Genomic DNA, 19,407 nt, shown 5'->3' on the forward strand with positions numbered 1-19,407 from the left:
AATACAAAACAAAGTTTAATAATTCCTGATCTCCATTATTTAAGCATTGGACATGGCATTGAAACAAGATCTTTGACTTTTTGGAATATTCGATTTGACTGGCAGATACCAAGTACCAAAGGTAGCTAGCAACGTAATTCATGATTCAACGGATGCTTAAAATAATTGAGTAGTTGATTGGTTTTCTTGTCCCAAAAAGGATCTGCCATCTTTAGAATCGAAGTACAGTCCCTGAGCTGCCTCTAATTTCCAGGTGACGAAATATAAGTGGATAAAAGCAATGAAATTGATTGATTTAAGTGATTAGATGTGAAATAAAGTTCCTTCAATTGAAGATTTAGATCATTATTGAAGCAACTAAGGGGCAATGGACGGGGTGGATTTGATTTGTTGAAAAGCGGAAGACTAACACAAAACCAGAACTTCCTTGTCATTACTTGCAACAAGATAGAGTGGATCATGTTGTGTATTTTAAAGGGACGAAACCGATGAATTGTGAAATGGAAGCTGTCCGGTTATTGTTATTATCATTATTTTTTTTGACGAGAAAAAGTAGTCAGCCTTTTCAAAGTTATGGATTATATTAAATATATGAAATTTTAACTATAATTATCAATCTCATAATAAATAAATTAAGAATTTAATTTTAATATATTTTTAAAAACTTAAAATCTTTAAAATTTTCAAATCATTTAGTTTTACAATTCATAAAAAATAAATAATTATATCTATTAAAATTCTCGATAAATATTTAGTTTGCATTATCAGGACTCCACACACATCACTATGTCCAATAAAGGGTGATTTCGTCATTAAGCCTTAAAAACGAGTAATCCTCCTAAAAAGATAAAAATATAATGTGTTTAGACACAAAACTCATCTTTAAATATTGATAAAAATAAAAGTTTGTGCGGCAATGCAAGGATTGAAAGGTGGTTGGTCTGGGTAAAAGGGGTGGCATAGTAATAGTGAAAAAGAAAAGGATATCAATATAAATTTGATATCTAAAAAAATAATATTTTATTAATTTAAATAATATGTTAACCTTATTAATTCAAGGAAATATGGTAATTTTAAAAAATAAAATATATTAATTTACCTTTACCAACAGACCTCATAATTCTTATGTATTAATATAGTTTGATTTTGTGTAAGCTTGAGTTTAAATGAAGAGAATAATTTATGTTACTAAGGGATAGACAAGGCAAGGGTGTTTTTTTTGAAACCATGTCCGGAATATGACAACGTGGTAAAGGTAAAAATTTATGCCCCTACCAAAAAAGCAGAAGGCAAAAATCATCCTCACTTTTCTTTTAAAAAAAATATTAAATTAATTACCCATCTGAAAATATTATATTATAATATTTATTTATTCCATTTCTGTATTATTTATTATTTTCTCTTCCTCATTTTCATTCATCCACCTTCTCACTCTTTCTTTTTTCCCCTTGTAAGTCTTTATCATCTTCTCTATGTCTCCGACACTGAGCTCTCAGGGAGTATTCTTAGCCACTGCCATGGCTGCTGTTTCTGGTACTGTAATTCTTCTGGCTCTTCGCCGTCAGAAGTCGTCCCCAACTACCCAATTTTCCATTGATCATATTCCTCATGACTCCTCACAAGAACAAGTTCTACGATCTTGTATTTCTTCTGGTAAATTATGCCTACACCCATATTCATGTCAAGTTACGTAAACAGAATTTTTTTTTAATATAAATTAATTAATACATATTTATGTTGTTGATCTTTTTTCCGGTTGTTTAAATATAGAGGGAAAAAAGAGAGAGAAGAAGAAGAAGAAGAAGAAGAAGAAGAGAGTGCAGTTTGCAGAAGATGTTGTGGATCCAAAAGGGAATGGACAAGAGTTCAGGAAGCAACATAGAGTTTTAAGAGAAGCTTCTTCTGCAGAAGATGTTGTGGATCCAAAAGGGAATGGACAAGAGTTCAGGAAGCAACATAGAGTTTTAAGAGAAGCTTCTTCTTCTTCTTCTTCTTCTTCTTCTACTTCATCTTCATCGTCATGTCAGTCAGAGTTCAAGAAGACTGGAGAAATGCCTGCCAATAGGATGGCTCTGTACCATGGAAAACTGAGAGATCGTGGGTTTCAACGATTGCGTTACGCCTACTGATCCATGTACAATATTTGAATAATTTTCCTGCCGTCAGTCCTCAGCCTTTAATTTTAGCCCATTTTTGTAAATACATCTTGGAAAATGTTGGAATTTGAGAGGGTAATAGGCCCACAAGCTCGCTATTTCCAGAAATTAACCAGGAATCTCTCAGGATAATCTTCGCAGAATTTTTCTTCCCGGCAGGGGGGTGGTTGTTTCTTGACATTTGTTCATAAATTGTAATTTAGTGAAGAATATTTTTATAATACAGGCTAATTACATCTCTTCCATTGGTCCTCATCAAAAGACTCCTTGGCTAGAAATGTGGAATTTGTCTAATTTTCGCACAGAATGGTAAAAAAGAAAATTTTACACCTAAAAAATATTTTTAAATTACATTTTTGATTTATTTTGTTCAATAATAACTTATTATTATGATAATTTTAATTAATTTAAAATAATTTAATTATATAATAATAATATTTTATTATTAATATTTATTATATATATATATATATAGTATTTTATTATAGCTACAATTGAAACGCTAATAATAATAAGAATTACATAACTCATCCAAGGTTTGGCCAAATAAATTATTTAACTTTTTTGGTTATATAAATCACATTATTCTATTTAAATTCAAACTCTTTTAATAGAAAAAAGTACAAAAATTGTAATTACACGTTTCACTTTTTAAAATTTATTATTATATTACTCTTAATAAAATACAATTAATATATTTACCTTTAAAACAAGCCCACAAAGTATTATTGGTGGTAAGAATTGCATCTCTTTTGCTCGCTACTCTTTATCTTTCAATCTCATCCAATTTAGTTTCATCTCCCACTCAAATGAAAACACAAAAAAAAAAGAAAATGATTTTTTTTTTCACTTTCATTTTTTAACTTTAGGGAAAAAAAAATATAATTTTACCTTTTTACATGGGTTTCCTATTACTAATGTTTAATTTTGGGTAAAAAATATTTTTAAATCAAATAAAAAGTGTTTCTGGACCCACTTTGGTGGAAAAATGGAGTTCACTCTATAATAAACCAAACCCATAGTTTTCATTCTTTCTATATTTTAAGAAATCGTGCTCTCAGTTTTAAATTATCAAAATAAAAAAATATTATGTGTATAAATAATATATATAATTTATATATAAATAATAATACATCATTTAAATAATTTTAAATTAAAAATAAAATAATATTTAATTATTATTTATACACATCTTATATCCATACAATTTTACCATCCAGACAAATCAAGCCATAAATTGGGATGTCCATAGGTGTCGAGTGGGGGTAGCAAGAAATTGCATAAATGTTGGAACTGAATCTGTTTTGATTCAACTTCCTCTTGTCTTCTCGATCTAAACTTCCACAAGCCCTCCAATCCCCTTGTCGGTATTTGACTTATTCATCACCCTTCCCCACCCAATTCCAAAAAACGAAACTTCCAACCAACTTCCATAAATACATTTTTATTTATATAAAAATAAATAATTTATTACGGATTACTTCTTCCAGCTCCTTCTAAAGCTTTTGGCATTTCTCTATTCAATGAAATAATTAATTAGACTGATTTGACAGTTGCCAATTTAGCATTTGTTTTCTATCATTTCATTCTTCAACCAATCACCTATTTGTATTTCTTTTTCTTAATTTAATATTTTATTTGTATAAAGAGGTCGTGACGGCACGATTCATTCATTCTTTCTTTCAGGTTTTAAATTAATTAAAAAATAAGAATTTTCTGATAACAAGAAATTAAAAGATCAGAATTTGGAAGAAAATCAGCTTAATTAATTTGGAATCTTCTTTGTATTGGGCAGTGTGTCAGATTGTGTCTCCCTCCCAAATTCCCAATCTTAAGCTGATTATATTTGTCACGGGAAAGCTTACCACTTACAATTCTTTTTCATTTTTTTATTGATTTGCTTGAGCTGTAAAAAAACACTGTTTATATAATAAATGTTTTTACAATTAAATTAATCATCAAATTGATTGTTTTATTAATTAATAATTTAAACGGTAGTAATTCACTACTTTAATTTATTCTCAATTTATTTTTATTTTTTAATAATATTAAATAATTATCATATTTTTTAAATATAAAATATATATTAATTAAATAATTAGTCAACTATTACATAAATTAAAAAATAACTACAATTTTATAATTAATTAAATTAAAGTTTTTCAAATTATAACTTTTTTAATTTTAAAAAAGACAAAAATTATATGATATTATGTGAATTCAGTTTTATTAATTGTAAATAAATTTTTTAATTTAACTGATATATTAGATAACTAAATTTTAAATCAACCAATATTTATATATAAATTATATTAGATTATAAAATAAGATTGAAATATAGATTAATTTGCAGTTTTATTGGTTAAACCAATTAATCTAATTCAGTTTTAAAAATACTAGTTAGTTTATATGTAAAAATCTGCACTAACAAAATGTAATTAATTATGTATTTAAATATAATCCTTGATTATCAGTTAATTATAAAAACACGAATTGGATTCCGTAGAAGGCGGCATGCACGGTGGCTGTGGAGCACGGCACCGCACTCAGCCATAAAAATTTTGCTTAAATTTATTTAAATCCACATCAATCAAAAGTTACATGGCACGTGCAAACAAACCAAAATCTCATGGCTAGATTCTTTCTAGATCCACTTTCTCCCTGACCTCACTAAACTTTATAATTTACTCTTTATCTAAAGTGTATATAAAGGAGTTAAGTTTCTGGAAACATATGGGTTTTTTTTATTTTTTAAGTGGCCATTGCATAATCAGTCTTTGATCTTGCCTCATTCCTGTTGTCATTATGCATGTATTATTTGCCACGAGAGTTATCTTATAAGTAAATAAAATTATATGTATAAATAAATTTTGTTAGCGTATTCATATAAATTGATAGGATAACATATGATTAGATAATGTGTTTATGATATAAATGTTAAGATAATTACATCTCAAAAGCTATTCGTATTCGAAATTTTAATATACCACCACACTTTATAGTCCTAACACCTAAGCACTCTAGTTGTGCATTAGCTTCCTATTAATCTCAGGTTAACATTGTGATACGTTATAATATCAGCATTATCATCTATGTTACACTATTATAACTAGGAGACATAATGATGATTCTGATACCAAATTATATGTATCTTAAAAGAACTATACTTAAAAAACTAGTTATTAAAATTGAAAAATCTAAAACTATATAAACCCTACATTAAAAATTCATATTTTCTACTATGAAATCTAAATCTCATACTTTGTATTTAGAATCTTAATAATTTTTTTTATTTTTTTATTTTAAAATTATTAAATCAAATATTGATGTATAAGTTTATATAAATATTTTAATAAAATTTATTTCTATAAGTAATATTATTCTTTTTTCATTAAAAAATAACCAATCATTGTTGTAACTTGTGGATGTGGTAAGTAAGTGTGACTTCATTTGATTTGGAATGGTGGTTTGTGTTGTGTGGTGGGTAGAGCCGTCCCGTGGCGTGTGAATGATTGTCAACTTGCTTGGTCATGTTGGCCAATAAAGTGGAAAGGTTTAAGATAAGGATCAACCGGGTTAATTAGTAATTAAGCTAATAATTTTTGTGTACTTTATTAGTGGTGATGAGGTCGGTTGATGTGCATGTGCCATCTTCTGATGTTGGAAATTTTCTAACATCAATAATTTAATACAATCTATTAGCTTCTAGAATTTCAAAATGCATTAATCAATCAAAATATAACAATAATAAATATTTCCACCGTAAAAAAGAAAACTATGCCATCAAAACAAATCATTCAATTTTAACGGAATCTTAAAAGTAATCGGATAATATTATATATAAATATTATATATAAATAATAATATATTATTAGATAATTAAAAATTAAAAATAAATTATATAAATTATATAATAATATATTATTATTTATATATAAAAGTTATATACATAGTTTTATTAAAATTGATTATAATAATTTAACAATTTTTTTTAAACAAATTTTATTTGAATTGGATTATTTTTTTGTAATTAAATTAATTATATTAAAAAATTAAAATTTTAAATTTAATAATTATTTTATCGAATAAATTAAAAATATAATTTAAATATATTATCTATAAAACTTAAACTAATATTTCATATCTGATGTCTTGCTCACTTACTCTACCTTTTGAGTATATAATAGCTTTTACATCATCCCATGACCCATCATATTCTTGAACCAATGAATGGATGACATGTGGAATACCTTACCCTACCATGCCATCACCTGTCCCCCATTTAGAGATTCAATTATTTTTAGGCAATCCCACCCAAAATATGCGTTTTATCAAGTTTTTTTTTTTTAAATTTTAAAAATCTTATTTACCTAAAATATTAAAAACAAATTTAAATTTGATTTTTATTTTCTTTCCTAACCCTAAAAATTAATAATTTTTCTCAATCCAAATTTTTAAAAATAACATTTTCCTTTATAAAATTTCTAATTTTTTAGATTTAATTTTTTATTGACGTTTTTTCTTCTTTGATATGACCTACTTTCAAGAGTACTTCTAGGCGTCAATATTGATGAAGAGGAGTCTCGTCTTTGTAGACGATGATTCTCAAAAAAATTGTTGAAAAGAGATCATATCGAAGAGAAAGAAACATCATCTGAAGGTTATAAGAAAGAAAAAAATATCATCAGAAAATTGAATTTGAAAAATTAAAAACCCTATGAAAATTTTTTTTTAAAAAATTTAGATCAAAAAATTATTAATTTTTAATATTTAAAAAGAAAATAATTTAATTAACAAACTTAATTAATTTTAACCGTCATAAATAAGTAAATAAAATTTTTAAAATTAATAATTTTTTTTTTGAAAAACATCGTAATTTGGGTGGGAAAGAGTCCTTTGGTCTTATTTTTACCGTCCGTATAATTGATTTGTGTGCAACTTGCAAGGATGATGACAGAGCTTGAAACAAACAAGGCAAAATTGGCATCTAATTGGGAATTATTCAAAAAACAAACAGAAAACTTGCCAAGGACTAGGAGAGGAAGGATGAGACTGCAAGCCTTGAATGCAGAACTTCTCATCGCCTGTGATATTTTCATTGATAAAATTATACAAATTTATTTTAAGTAGATAGATTAATATATCTTATGAAGTTATTAAATAATTTTAAATTATAAATAAAATAATCACCAATTATATATATATATATATATATATATATATATATATATATATATATATATATACATGAGAGTCCAATCTTTTATACAAACATTTTAGAGTTACACCATTACTCCAGTCAAAGTTATATTGCACAAACTTGCTTGCTTTTGGCATTTTCATAGTCCTCAGCCTTGTAGACTCTAATGAATTCTTGGAAAATCAAACGATGTTATATATATTTAATTTTGAATATTTAGATTATATATTATCATATAATTAAATATTAATTTATCTTTAATTTAAATTAATATGAGTCATTATTTAAATACCTAATTAAAAATAAAAAATTAGGTATGCATAATTTTATAATTAAAAAATATATGTTTTTGACAAAAATTAATCACAAAAACAGAAAAAATGAATCCACCAAATTGAATATTACTCATGTGTACAAGGATTCCTAAAGATTCGAAAAAAAAAAAAAGAATTAGGGTTTTTATAAATAATAAATAAAGGATAATAACGTATGATAGATGGTACTTTTGTTTAAGATTAAAATTATTAAAATTTTAAAAAAGGTATAAAGTACATGTTTCCACCCAAAGTTTGATAAACTAGTTATTTCCCACCTATTGAATGGTTAAATGGCAAATTCTCACATAATCCATGACGTTGTCAATGAAAATTTGATAAAAGAAAGACAAATTTTGATTGGGCTCAGAAGACTTGGGCCAAAAAAGTGCCAAGCGTTGGCCCATCTCAAAATCCAACCATATACACTACCACTACCTGCAAAGGTAAACTTGCCAGAAAGCAGAATCCCAGTACCGAGTCCTCACCAGCCACAGCAGGTACTGTATATGATTACATGCAATTTTTTTTTATTTTTTACTTTGTCAATTCGATTCAACATGTTGGTTGCAATTTTTCGAATTCGCTAGGGCTTCCAAATTTCTTTACTTTAAGCATTCTTTAAGTGTTTACTGTATGAAATCTGGTAACGTCAAATTTTCAGTTGGAGTTGTTCAATCGGAATGTATACTCATCTGGAATTTTGAAATCCATGGGAGCACAATGAATATGGGATAGCGATTAATGACAACTGTTACTTGAATTGAAGCATTATGAGCATATACATCTATGGATATATAGTGTGATGGCTTCATTTTTATTCTCAGTAACCATGAAGGTGCGATCATCAGTAAAGAAGATGTGCGAGTTTTGTAAGACAGTTAAGCGTCGTGGACGTGTATATGTAATTTGCTCTTCTAATCCTAAGCACAAGCAACGGCAGGGAATGTCAACGTTTGCAAATGAAGGACCAATCCCATCCATGTATGTTGTCTAGGGCATTCTCTCTCTGTTTGCAACCCTTCATTGTATTTTTGTTAACTTTTTGGTTCTTGACGTTGTTTGTCATCCATGGCAATATATGCATGCACCTGTGGTCTCTCATTTTACCCTTTTTAAATTAAGTATAGTTATTTTCATCTTGGACGATGAAAATTCGTATTCAAAGGAACAAGAGTTTTTTTGATTAAGGATATGAAGGAAACAAGGTGATGGCTGGATAGAATTAAATATTAAATGAGTTTCTTGGAATTGCCCCTTTTTTAGTATTTCCTGTAAAAAACACCTCCACATTCATGGAAATAAAAAAGTTTGATATGCACAGATTATTTGCCTTTGTGTTTCCATACTGTGGAGAGACACCTGGTTGTGTAAGTTCCTTCCATACAGCTCATTGATTGCTAAGTTTGACTTATGGCCAGTAATTGAAGCTACAATATTGGATCCAACTTCCGGCCTAGAATCTGTGCCATACTTAAATATGTGTCTGAGTTTGTTTTTCTTTCAGCTAAGCTGAATTGCGTGAAGCTTTTCCATTTAAATGGCCTCTAGCTGATGTGATGATTATTGAGTTTGCAGACCTGTTTATCTATCACAAGACTAATGCCTTGGTTTATAATGAGTTTAGAGCTACAAATTGCACCAAAATTGTGAAACAGTTGGTAATCCCTTTTTTTAGATTTTCCTAGGTTTCATTAAGTTTTCCTTGCCTTTTAGCAATTTTTATAATGTTCATTCCTCTATCATACTATTCTAAAACATTTTTGGTGTAGTGCATGTATGATTTATAAGTGTGTTCTTGTGACTATCTTCTTAGTTGCACTGTGCAGTTACAAGAAATTATGCTAGCCATTTGTAGCATATTATTGATACAGACTCTTTCGGGAATCTGTAACAATAGCTTTTCAATTGACTGTGCCAGTAATTTATTTATTTATTTTTAAAGGAAGCTAGTAATATCTGTAATTTTCTTCTTTGTGTCTTTATCAGGTTCATGGAAATAAACGCTAAGCAGGAAATTGCCCCCTTTCACAGCTTCCAGACAGGGCTGGTTGCTTTGATACCCAAAAAACAGCAGCCATCACTGATATACGGATGGAGGGCAAACCTTTCATCTCTTCTCTTCAAACAGGGAAAATAGGTCAGATCATGAAGTAGAATTGTTCTCAAGTCTATAATCTGAGATGGTTTTTTGGGATTTTGAACATTGTTTTGCTTTATCTTGCCATACTCATAAATCACCATGTTATTACTGAGGGAAAATGTTAAACAAAGTTAGTAATTTCCATAAGAGAATCGGGGAATATCCTTGATACATTAGTGAATGGTTTCTTTTATCCTATTACAATTGAGTCAGGTTGATATCTGGCTGTTTTCAATACTTGAGTATTAACATAATAGAACCTAATCATCTCTCGTTACTGATTAATGATCATGCATCCCAATTTGAAGCCTCTGCTCTTTGTATCTTCCACATTAACCTGTCTTAGAAATGGGCAGATGTTCCATCTTTCAAAATGTTACACAAAAGAGAAACACATCAGGGATTTGATTATTGAAGGAAAGTGGTGATGCCGCAGGCGTTGGAGAGGTCTTAAAAGGAATTAATGGTTTAGGGTTTAGAGTGTGGTCTAACTTTGTTAGCTAGTTTGCTTCCAAATCGCCATCAATTGTGCAAAATTCCATTAATTCAATCTTGGAATTTATCAAAATTCCGGAACTTTGAATCATGATCTCGAAATCTTTCATCTCCAGCGTGGATGGTAAAGGTGTTACCAAGTGGTCTGACATGTATCCTCCTAAAATGGGTAAAAGGGAAAGCTTTTCTGTAAGGCCTTTCTTCGAACTGGACTCTCACGCAGATGAAGAATGACTTAAATTAAAGAAATATAGTCATTGAAACGAAGACAACAGTCTAATGTCCTTAGAGAAATCCAAATTCGATGTCTTACATCGGCTGAAGTTGCAGCAAATCGTTTGATTTTCAGCTGAACAATTGGATTTGAAGGGTCTCAATGGTTTTGATTTCTCCTTCATTCTTCTTTGTTTCAAAGGAAAGAAAGAGTGAACTGTTCGTTGTTGATAATTGATATGTTTTTGTTGTAAAGAAACCATTCTTATCATCTAACAGCAATTCTAAGAGAATATAATACAGAAGATAAATATTATTTCTTCAAGAGCCCTAATCGCTTAACCAATTAGGGCACAAGTGAAATGATTTACCATCTTATTGTACATTTTCTATTAACAAAATTAAGTTTAAGTGGGAAAACATTAAAACATTTAGGGGATAGTAAAATTGATAAAACATTATAATTTTTAGATAGCTTAGGTTTAAATTTTTGTTATATTTATGAAATTTTGATTTATTTAGTATAATAATTATAAATACAATCATAATATTTTAGATTTATTTGTCCAATCAATACGGGATATAATTTATGCCAAAAAGATGTGAAAAATTTTTATAGACCAAACCCCATTATTTATTCTTAAGAAGAAAAAATAAATAAAAACCTTTCAACTGTTGTTTAAAAATAAATCATAAAATTAAAAATTCAGTTGCGCACGTTGTAGCTTGGACAATAATTAAAGAGATTAATCATAATTAGTGTATTATTAATTAATTATCACCATCACTTCACCGGTCAAGCAAAGCAAGTGGAAGAAAGTGGGTGAAAACGGTAGCCAGTAATCCAACAATAAAAATCAATCAGAAAAATTAAAGTAAAAAAACGTCTTATCTGAAACGAATTGCAGCAATTACAATTTCATATTTTCTTTTTGTAGGTGGAATCCATAACTTTGCATTTATGGTGATGATAAACAGTTCTATTACTGATTGGATCGGCCACTTTCTCGCATGCGTGGGGTAAGCTATTCGTTTCAAATCTGTTTCTCAGCATTTAATTTGATGCAATTGGAAAAACCCTCTTCGATTTTTCATTTTTAAGAACTGCACGAAACAACTAGTATTTATCTATTATATTGTGGAGTGTGTATGTGAAGGTTGCTCTCTCTACTGGGACGTACTTGAGTGTATGCTTGGTTTTAGCTTCTTCTTTCTTTGATTAGTAAGGAGCTTAGTTTAGTTAATTTGACAGCACCAATTTTCTTGTTCTGGGCGATCAAATAGTACCAAATTAGTATTGAATTTTTTTATTTGATGTTTCTTGTTAAGAATTTCCCTGCTGATGAGAAGAAAGCATCATAAGCTTGTTCAAAGTTTAATGCGGACACGTTGGTAGAATATGAGTTAATTAGGACTATGCATTTTTTCTTTCTCCAGTTTCTCGGTAGAATTTAATTGCGTGGGACATTCGTCTTGTGAAATTTTAGAAGTAAACTAAAGGGTTATCAAACTCTGTGATTTGCCCTTAACAAGAAGCTGGCTGGTAAATTTTTGTTAGTTGACCCTTACAGTCATATAGCGTATTTTTAAGCTCTTTGAGTAAATTAGAGAATCTTCAGAATCTAGGTTATGGTTGCAGTATTGATAAGCCCTTTCTGAAGTGTATCTATTCCATTCTCTTGACTTTAGAGGGGTTTCTGGAGAACAAAGCATCTCAAAGAAAGATGAGCTATATGTGCCTGATATGTTCTCATCATTTTATATCTAATCATTCTACCATGGTCAGATGGATTTTCCTGCTCTCACTGTAGTAGTTTAATCTTATACTGAGATTGTTGGAGAAAATGGTAGTCTCAACCTCCCAAGTGGAACAAGTGAATTAATCACCCATATGTTTCTATGTAGTATGTCATTTAGGGTCAAACTTTTGCAATGAAGTGAATATGTTGTTGTTCCTCCACTGTAACTCTTTACAGGGAAAGAATATGCAGAACCAAACTTTTAGCATCTAGATTTTACAAATTAAGCCATCTTCATGACAAGATTTTTCCTATATCAAATTCCATTTGCGAAAAGGAGAAAATTGTAGAGAAGTTATGGTTATGATCGATGCTATGTCTTCTTTTCTTATTAACAGAATAGAACAATAATAGTTCACTACATAAATTAAAACTTAGGCTTCCATGAATAGTTTTGGATTTTTTCCACTTGTTGTTTAAACAATCATACTCTTTCCTGTGACATTATTTGATATTTTGTCTTGAGTGAGTCATGTGCACTGTTACTTTTGTATTGAAGCTTCAATCCATCAACCACTAAATTTTAACAATGTCATTACCGACCCAACTCTGAACTAAGTGTTTATACTTTCTCTTCATACTTCAAACACTATATTGTTTATTCTTCCTAATGTTTTCTAACGCCGCACCTTTGGCGTTCTTTACAAGTAGTTTTCTTATTTTGATTATATGTTAATCAATTCTTCCTTATGATGAAGTAGTGGCACTATAGAGTTTAAGGGCTGCTCTTTCTTTATTTTTTACCGTAAATAAATATGGAAAGGAAAAATGTTGATAGCCATTGCGTGTTCCTTTTTTTTTTTGGAAATGTTAACTCTTTAATCCAGTTTCAGTCAATTCTTTTTAAAAAGCTGTGACTGTGTTTTGGAAAAATGCATACATGGTTTGACCTGGCTTGCAACAGTGCAGTGGTTGCTTTGGGTGCTGCAATAAACCCACACCGATTATCGCTGTGGATGAGCCATCAAAGGGATTGAAAATTCAAGGGCGGACTGTGAAGAAATTTATCATATCAGATGATTTTTGGAGCTCAAGCACATGTGATTTGGAAAACAGTGCAGTTCAATCCCAGAGAAGCATTTCATCTATCAGCATATCAAATCAGGCCCTCAATCACTGCAGTGGAAATAATGGCGCAAGCAGCCATTCTGAATTTGTTAATCATGGCAAGTTTCAATAATATTTTGATTATAGTTTTCTGGCCAATTTCTGGTAAAATGCCCCATATGTTGAACAGTTGCTGGAGAAAACTTCTATGAGTATTGTGTGCTTAAGAGTTGTTGTTCTTCAGTTGACTAGGTTTAAGTGGTCAAGTAGTTTACAGCAGTTTGATGTCAATTATAGTCAAAAAGGTTATTAACTGTGACCTTGATCATGGCATTTCCTATTGCATCTATTAGATCATATTTTTTTATGTTGATAATACTGTTACTTGCAGGCCTTCTTCTCTGGAATCAAGTAAGACTTCAGTGGATTGGAAGTAGCAAGTCAAAGAATCAAAATCAACATGGTTGTGAAGCTAACCCAAGGTCAAAAGTGTTAATTTGAAAGCTTCCACTTCCATCCAATTGCCATTGCCTACTTGTTTTCTTGAAAATAATTTTTTATTTCCTGTTCTGAAGTAGCGAGTTCTTGTTGATATTGCTATTCTGGCAAACATATTGGTGAACAGTAGCAAATGGGAGCACTTTTGAACATATCTAGCAAAAATTATCTGAGTATAACTTAGTGAATAAAGTTGTTGCAGAAAAAAGATAATGTAGGTTTTTATATAATTATTGTCTTCACTTCCGAATGCACAATATCCTTGTGCTTCAGTTTTCTTTTAACTTTCTTGCATATTTTACTTTTGTATATGCAGTTGGCCTGCTACGTATGAAAGTTTACTTGGAAGCAGAAATCCTTTTCCCAGACCTATCCCTCTCAATGTAAGTTTTCTGTGCAATTTGTTGCTTTCCTTAAAGCATTTTATATTATTCTAGTTTCTTGTGGCTGGGTGACACAAAAGGAGGGCGATCCACCCCCTCCCCAATATAATTCTACTCTGAGTTGGAATTTGATATCTCCCCCCTGAGAAAGTGAAATAGATACATTAAACTGGCCACAAAGGGCCTGTAATCAGATTTGTAAGTGCATATTACAAAGAGACAAAAACTGCATACTTTTTTGGTTCTATTTACTAATTGGAATTTTAACTGCAGGAAATGGTTGATTTTCTGGTGGATGTATGGGAGCATGAAGGATTGTATGATTGAGCAATTGAAATGCAAAAATGGGTTTACTTTATCATATGTGAAGATCCCCTATATCTCTGTTTGTTTCTGTAAATACTTGTGGGGAAATGGAAGAACAATTTGGTCGACAGGTTTCTTGCCCTTCTGTACTACTTTCTGATAGTAATGTCGGCCTATATTTTTTCTATTTTTATGTTTTCTCACAATTTGCATACACGTATCCATTGTACGCACCCCCTTCCTTTCAAGAATGAGCTATTTTCTAGGCTATCAACTCATTGCCGGTAGTTTGTCCGTGTTTTAACGTCTTGATGATACCACCAGGCAATCCATTATTCGTAAAGTGGGCACAGATGTGGGCTATTGAAACAGACCAGGGCCTGGTTGAGAGTAAAACAAGCAATTGGGCTAATGCAGAGTTTATAGCAGGCCCGTCTGCTAAAAAAAGTACTTGGCAGAGGGGGAATATTTTATTAAATCAATAAGGATGTATATATCTTTTTTGGGATTATGAAAATGAAGGGTTAAATCTAAGGTAAATTACCTGAAAGTAGGTGTGTTAATTGAATTGGACAAGTCTGAGATCCGATTATTCAGTCTGAAAAAGGTGTTTGGGTTGGACAAAATTCAGTTGTCGGGAGGCTTGAACATAAATTCGGTGCAATAAGCATTTCGACCATGGGCCTGATTGACCCAAAAATTCAAGCTGAACGTAGGCTAATGTGAAGATTCGCTGTCTATTTGTGTTTAATGATTATGAGCATGAGAATATTGAATCAGATCAATTATTCTTTTATAGAACATTATTATAATATTCGGGGGCTTGAAATTGCTTACTCAATGCTAGACCAGCCAGGGCTACATGGAGCTCGAGCTTGTTCTAAAGAAGCCAAGTTAAAGTTCGAACTCTAAGTTTGGTTTGATATTAAAATAATATTGTTTTAATATATATTAGTTAAAACTTTTTTAGATTTATGAGATTAACGAGTTGAACATATTTAAAGTTTGACTTAAACTCATTTGAATTGAGTTTGTTTTAGACTCATTCGAGCCAAGTTTGTGCTCGAACAAACTTGGGTTGAATCCAACCCTTGATCCCTAGTTCAGAAATATACAAACCACCAATTATAAGGAAATTGTAATTTGATTTGAATTGACAAAATATTTTGGGTTGGTTTTTAATATTTGATCTTCAAGTGAAGCATAACTAGCTTTCCCGTAAATTAGAAAAGTACATATCCAACTTCTCATTTTACCCACTATAAATACATATTTAATTTATTGATTATATTTTATCGTTGTTGCATATAAGTGAGTTTAATAAGAACTACTCATCACATTCATTATAAATAATTTTCCTCATTTGATTTCTCATCATATTTCAACTATTTTTCGTATTTTCTTTTATTTGAAAACATATTTTTTAAAAATTGAAAATATCTTTTTATAATTAATAACTTGGTTCAAACTTGAGCTCGACTCTCAAAGCTTAAGCTCAACTTCAAAATTTTTGAAAATCATTTAACTCATTTTCAGCTTGATTGAGTCAAGATGACAATCGAATTTGAGTTAATTCAGTTTGAATCTAGTCCTCGGAGCAATGTTGTGGGGGCAGTCAATTTGGAGGTGTTTGCTTCCAAATTTATGGGCATTTGCTTCCTCCATTTTGGACAAAATCATTGAGATCTAAAATTTTAACAATTGAGATTCAAGGTTTTGACAAGTGCTTATGATAATGTGTCTTCTCACTGTTCTATTTGATTTTAGTGAAGGCCCAGCTACCTCCTCTTCTCCTCCACAGCTCATCCTGCCAAAATCTTTTCATTTCACTTTCCCTACCAGCTTTTATATCATTCCCCTCTAGATTTTGGCCAAATTCATGCAACAAATATTCATTCTCATCAGGATTCTTATATTTGAATCTGTCAAGCCCTAGAAAAACGAAATCTTTTTTCTTATTTTCATCATCATTCTAAAATTACCATTGGCGTTCTTGTAGAGATTAGAAAAATACATAGATGAATGCATGCATGCTCAGACGATGACTATCCCAACAAACCTCAAGTAGCATGAATGAGAAGACTACAATTAATAGTTTATCTACATTTGTTTTCTTCCAGGGTAGCTAGGTTTAACAAAACAAAACAAAACAACAATGTCTACTCCATGAATCTGCACTTCAACAGACTCATTTGACCAGAACCCATGTGTTCATGGATTGAATATCCCACCTACTCCTATTTTAATCACCATTCACCAACTACTAATTAATTAGTTATTGTATATATGCAAATGCAATGCATACATGAACCCCCTTCGCCCGCCTCCGTATCAACAAACATATTTTTTGTCTCATAATTTAGCAATATATATGTTGAAGCGTGTTAACTGAATTTTGAGCTCATGCTTAATTGCAACTGCTGATACCGCCATGCATGCAGCCTTTTACTTCATACAGTAAATGAAAAAACAATGTATCTGGGAAATGAGAAAGGAAGGATCTTCAGTGGAAAATGGGCTATTTTACAGAAAATGAGTCAATCCAGGAACTGAAGCCAGCAGAAAATTTTCTCTAGTGACTATGGATATAATAGTCTGAATTGGGTAGGTGTGTATCATTATAAAGAAGCACCTTTGGCCTTCTCACATGAAAGCATGACTACAAGCAATGCTTTTAAGGTTTGAAAGCAAGTAAAATTATTTATTAGATTCAGAAGAATAAGAACATTGCAACCGACATTCTTAATTTAGAGCAAAAGGTCGGTCTCGGTCTGATTAATTTCCAGGAAATTTGTAAACTTGAACATGGATGTTATTAATTTTACCAAGTGTGAAACAGATCCAACTAATTTGACAATAAAAAGAAAAATAATATTATGTATATCTTTTTTAAATATATAAATATATGTATTACTATATAATCATTATATATTATTTTATTTTTAATTTAAAATTATCTAATTATATGATAATATATATCAAATATATATATATATATTTATTTAAATAAAATAAATACACATAATTTTATTAAAATTAAATAAAATTATTATATTTTTAAATACATAATTAAATATAAAAATAATAATATCGTAAAAGGACATGTATATATGTATGATTGCACTTTCTAACCATATTTTTAATATATAAGACGGCCGTGGGCCATACATGATATTCAATTCAATGTACAATTTATAACCAAAAGACCGACAATTTCCATGCATGCATGCACCCCAGAAAGGTTTTCATTTCATTCCATAAATGATGACATTTATTTATTGACTAATTAATTAATTAATTAATAATTATTTATCCTCTTTTGGAAGAAAACACCAGAAGCAAAAAGATACGGTACACAGAACAGAACCCAGTCTTTGCCTAAGGTAAGGTAATGCCATTCGGTGGTTACCATTCATTTTCATCCCTCACCTTCCTTTTTACCTAATCCCATCAATTCATCTTTTCAATTATTTTTATTCAGATTTATTTTAAACCGTCCCCTAATCAATCAAGTCATGACTTTGTCAACATTCTTTGGCCATACGACTTATTCCCACTTAAACATTACCTTTTTTTTTTTTTTTAAGATTTTCTCTTTATTTTTCAAAAATTTAAATGTTGATCCATTTGTTAAATTTTATTATCAAAATTAAGAATAAAAAATTTATTTAGTTAAAAATATTTTTAATTAAATAATATTTTTATCATTAATCCTAATAACAGAATATAATAGATAAATAAGTATTTAAATTTTTAAAAGATAAAAATTAAAAACTTGGGAAAAAAGTTTTTTTTTTTTTTTTGGGCTTAATCTAATTCTAAACATGTTTACATATATTTCCTTTGAAGCCCTTGACTAAAAAAGGAGGACAGACTGGACTGTGTAGATATTTTTATAAAACAACTAGTTCACAGTGAAATTATACATCAGCCAAGTGGGTGAAAAAGAAATCATCCAAGTGGGCAAGAAATAATATTCTCAAGTATTAAGAAAAAGAAAAAATAGTCCCACTACACTGTTGATAAGATATTATAGAAGAAAACGGCTAGTGAAATTGCAAGTATAATTAGATTGAAAGAGAAGGAGAGAATTTGTGGTGTAGAATATTTCAACCTTCATGAGATCCATTGATTCTACCCCTTCTTTGTTATTGTTAAAAGAGATAATTCATAATTGGACCGCCACTACACTCGTTAAATTCATTGCATATTTTCTCTTTCATTGTCTATCCAAGGCCATTATCAAGATGACTCTAAAAAATTAATAAAACTAATAAAATATTCAAACTTCCAAGAAAAGAGAAGTTTGAATTGAAATATTTATGACATATTGAAAAAGATAAGATTAAATGGAAATAAAATATAAAGACTTTAAAAAAATAATAAAATTTAGGTGGGTGAATATAAAATTTTTTGAGTTTCATAAACACCTAATAGTATTATTAAAATTAGTTTATATCCGTATTTTTTTTTGTTTGACTGACTTTGACAATACAAATTATAGTTATACTCTAAGTGTTTTTATTAATTTTTTTTTTTTGTATTTTTTCATAAATTTATGATTTTGAATGGCCTTCAAGGGTTATTTTTTATATTTGAAGATTTTCTTAATGTGTTAATAAAATTAAAGTGTCCTGGTCATATAGAAAATGAGCTAGTGGACATTTTTTTCCAAGGCCAACGGACTATTTCCCATTCAAAGTATCTTCTAATCTCAAGTTTTCACTTTTTAACTTTGAAAATCTCATTTATCTATTTATGGGAGATTAAAATTAACAGAATCCTAAAAACTTAAAATTTTATTTCTTTCCCCCTTAAACCATAAAAAACTAACATTTTCCTCTATAGGCCAA

The 19,407-nt window shown here is 29.8% G+C and overlaps 3 protein-coding genes across 6 annotated transcripts; all 3 read left to right on the plus strand.

Moving 5' to 3' along the window:
* The first annotated feature begins 1,390 nt into the window (after positions 1 to 1,390).
* LOC123194457 lies at positions 1,391 to 2,411 on the plus strand. 4 transcript variants are annotated; one of them, XM_044607658.1, is made up of 3 exons: positions 1,391 to 1,652; positions 1,755 to 1,833; positions 1,912 to 2,411. In XM_044607658.1, exons 1-3 carry the CDS (start codon positions 1,473 to 1,475, stop codon positions 2,127 to 2,129), a joined length of 477 nt encoding a protein of 158 aa, XP_044463593.1. In that variant the 5' UTR covers positions 1,391 to 1,472; the 3' UTR covers positions 2,130 to 2,411. The 4 variants fall into 4 exon arrangements, with proteins under 4 accessions (XP_044463593.1, XP_044463591.1, XP_044463590.1 ...); XM_044607656.1 differs by having other exon boundaries at positions 1,393 to 1,655; positions 1,758 to 2,411; XM_044607655.1 differs by having other exon boundaries at positions 1,393 to 1,652; positions 1,755 to 2,411.
* Positions 2,412 to 8,119: 5,708 nt separating this feature from the next.
* LOC123194313 lies at positions 8,120 to 10,048 on the plus strand. The gene is made up of 3 exons (XM_044607486.1): positions 8,120 to 8,170; positions 8,498 to 8,654; positions 9,660 to 10,048. Exons 2-3 carry the CDS (start codon positions 8,503 to 8,505, stop codon positions 9,808 to 9,810), a joined length of 303 nt encoding a protein of 100 aa, XP_044463421.1. The 5' UTR covers positions 8,120 to 8,170; positions 8,498 to 8,502; the 3' UTR covers positions 9,811 to 10,048.
* Positions 10,049 to 11,321: 1,273 nt separating this feature from the next.
* Positions 11,322 to 14,824, plus strand: LOC123194130. The gene is made up of 6 exons (XM_044607293.1): positions 11,322 to 11,340; positions 11,460 to 11,541; positions 13,230 to 13,486; positions 13,759 to 13,849; positions 14,182 to 14,248; positions 14,522 to 14,824. The coding sequence occupies exons 2-6, from the start codon at positions 11,483 to 11,485 to the stop codon at positions 14,573 to 14,575; spliced, it is 528 nt and encodes a 175-aa protein (XP_044463228.1). The 5' UTR covers positions 11,322 to 11,340; positions 11,460 to 11,482; the 3' UTR covers positions 14,576 to 14,824.
* Positions 14,825 to 19,407: the final 4,583 nt, after the last annotated feature.

This window comes from Mangifera indica, chromosome 13 (genome assembly GCF_011075055.1).
Source record: "Mangifera indica cultivar Alphonso chromosome 13, CATAS_Mindica_2.1, whole genome shotgun sequence".
Lineage (NCBI taxonomy): Eukaryota > Viridiplantae > Streptophyta > Magnoliopsida > Sapindales > Anacardiaceae > Mangifera > Mangifera indica.

Excerpts from the sequence above, each read along its gene's own strand:
- LOC123194313 (XM_044607486.1), top strand. The coding sequence starts at position 8,503 with ATGAAGGTGCGATCATCAGTAAAGAAGATGTGCGAGTTTTGTAAGACA. Across the intron at positions 8,655-9,659 it reads GAAGGACCAATCCCATCCAT|GTTCATGGAAATAAACGCTA; the intron begins GTATGTTGTCTA and ends TGTCTTTATCAG.
- LOC123194130 (XM_044607293.1), top strand. The coding sequence starts at position 11,483 with ATGGTGATGATAAACAGTTCTATTACTGATTGGATCGGCCACTTTCTC. Across the intron at positions 13,487-13,758 it reads TTCTGAATTTGTTAATCATG|GCCTTCTTCTCTGGAATCAA; the intron begins GCAAGTTTCAAT and ends TGTTACTTGCAG. Across the intron at positions 13,850-14,181 it reads GGTTGTGAAGCTAACCCAAG|TTGGCCTGCTACGTATGAAA; the intron begins GTCAAAAGTGTT and ends TTGTATATGCAG.
- LOC123194457 (XM_044607656.1), top strand. The coding sequence starts at position 1,473 with ATGTCTCCGACACTGAGCTCTCAGGGAGTATTCTTAGCCACTGCCATG. Across the intron at positions 1,656-1,757 it reads GATCTTGTATTTCTTCTGGT|TGTTTAAATATAGAGGGAAA; the intron begins AAATTATGCCTA and ends CTTTTTTCCGGT.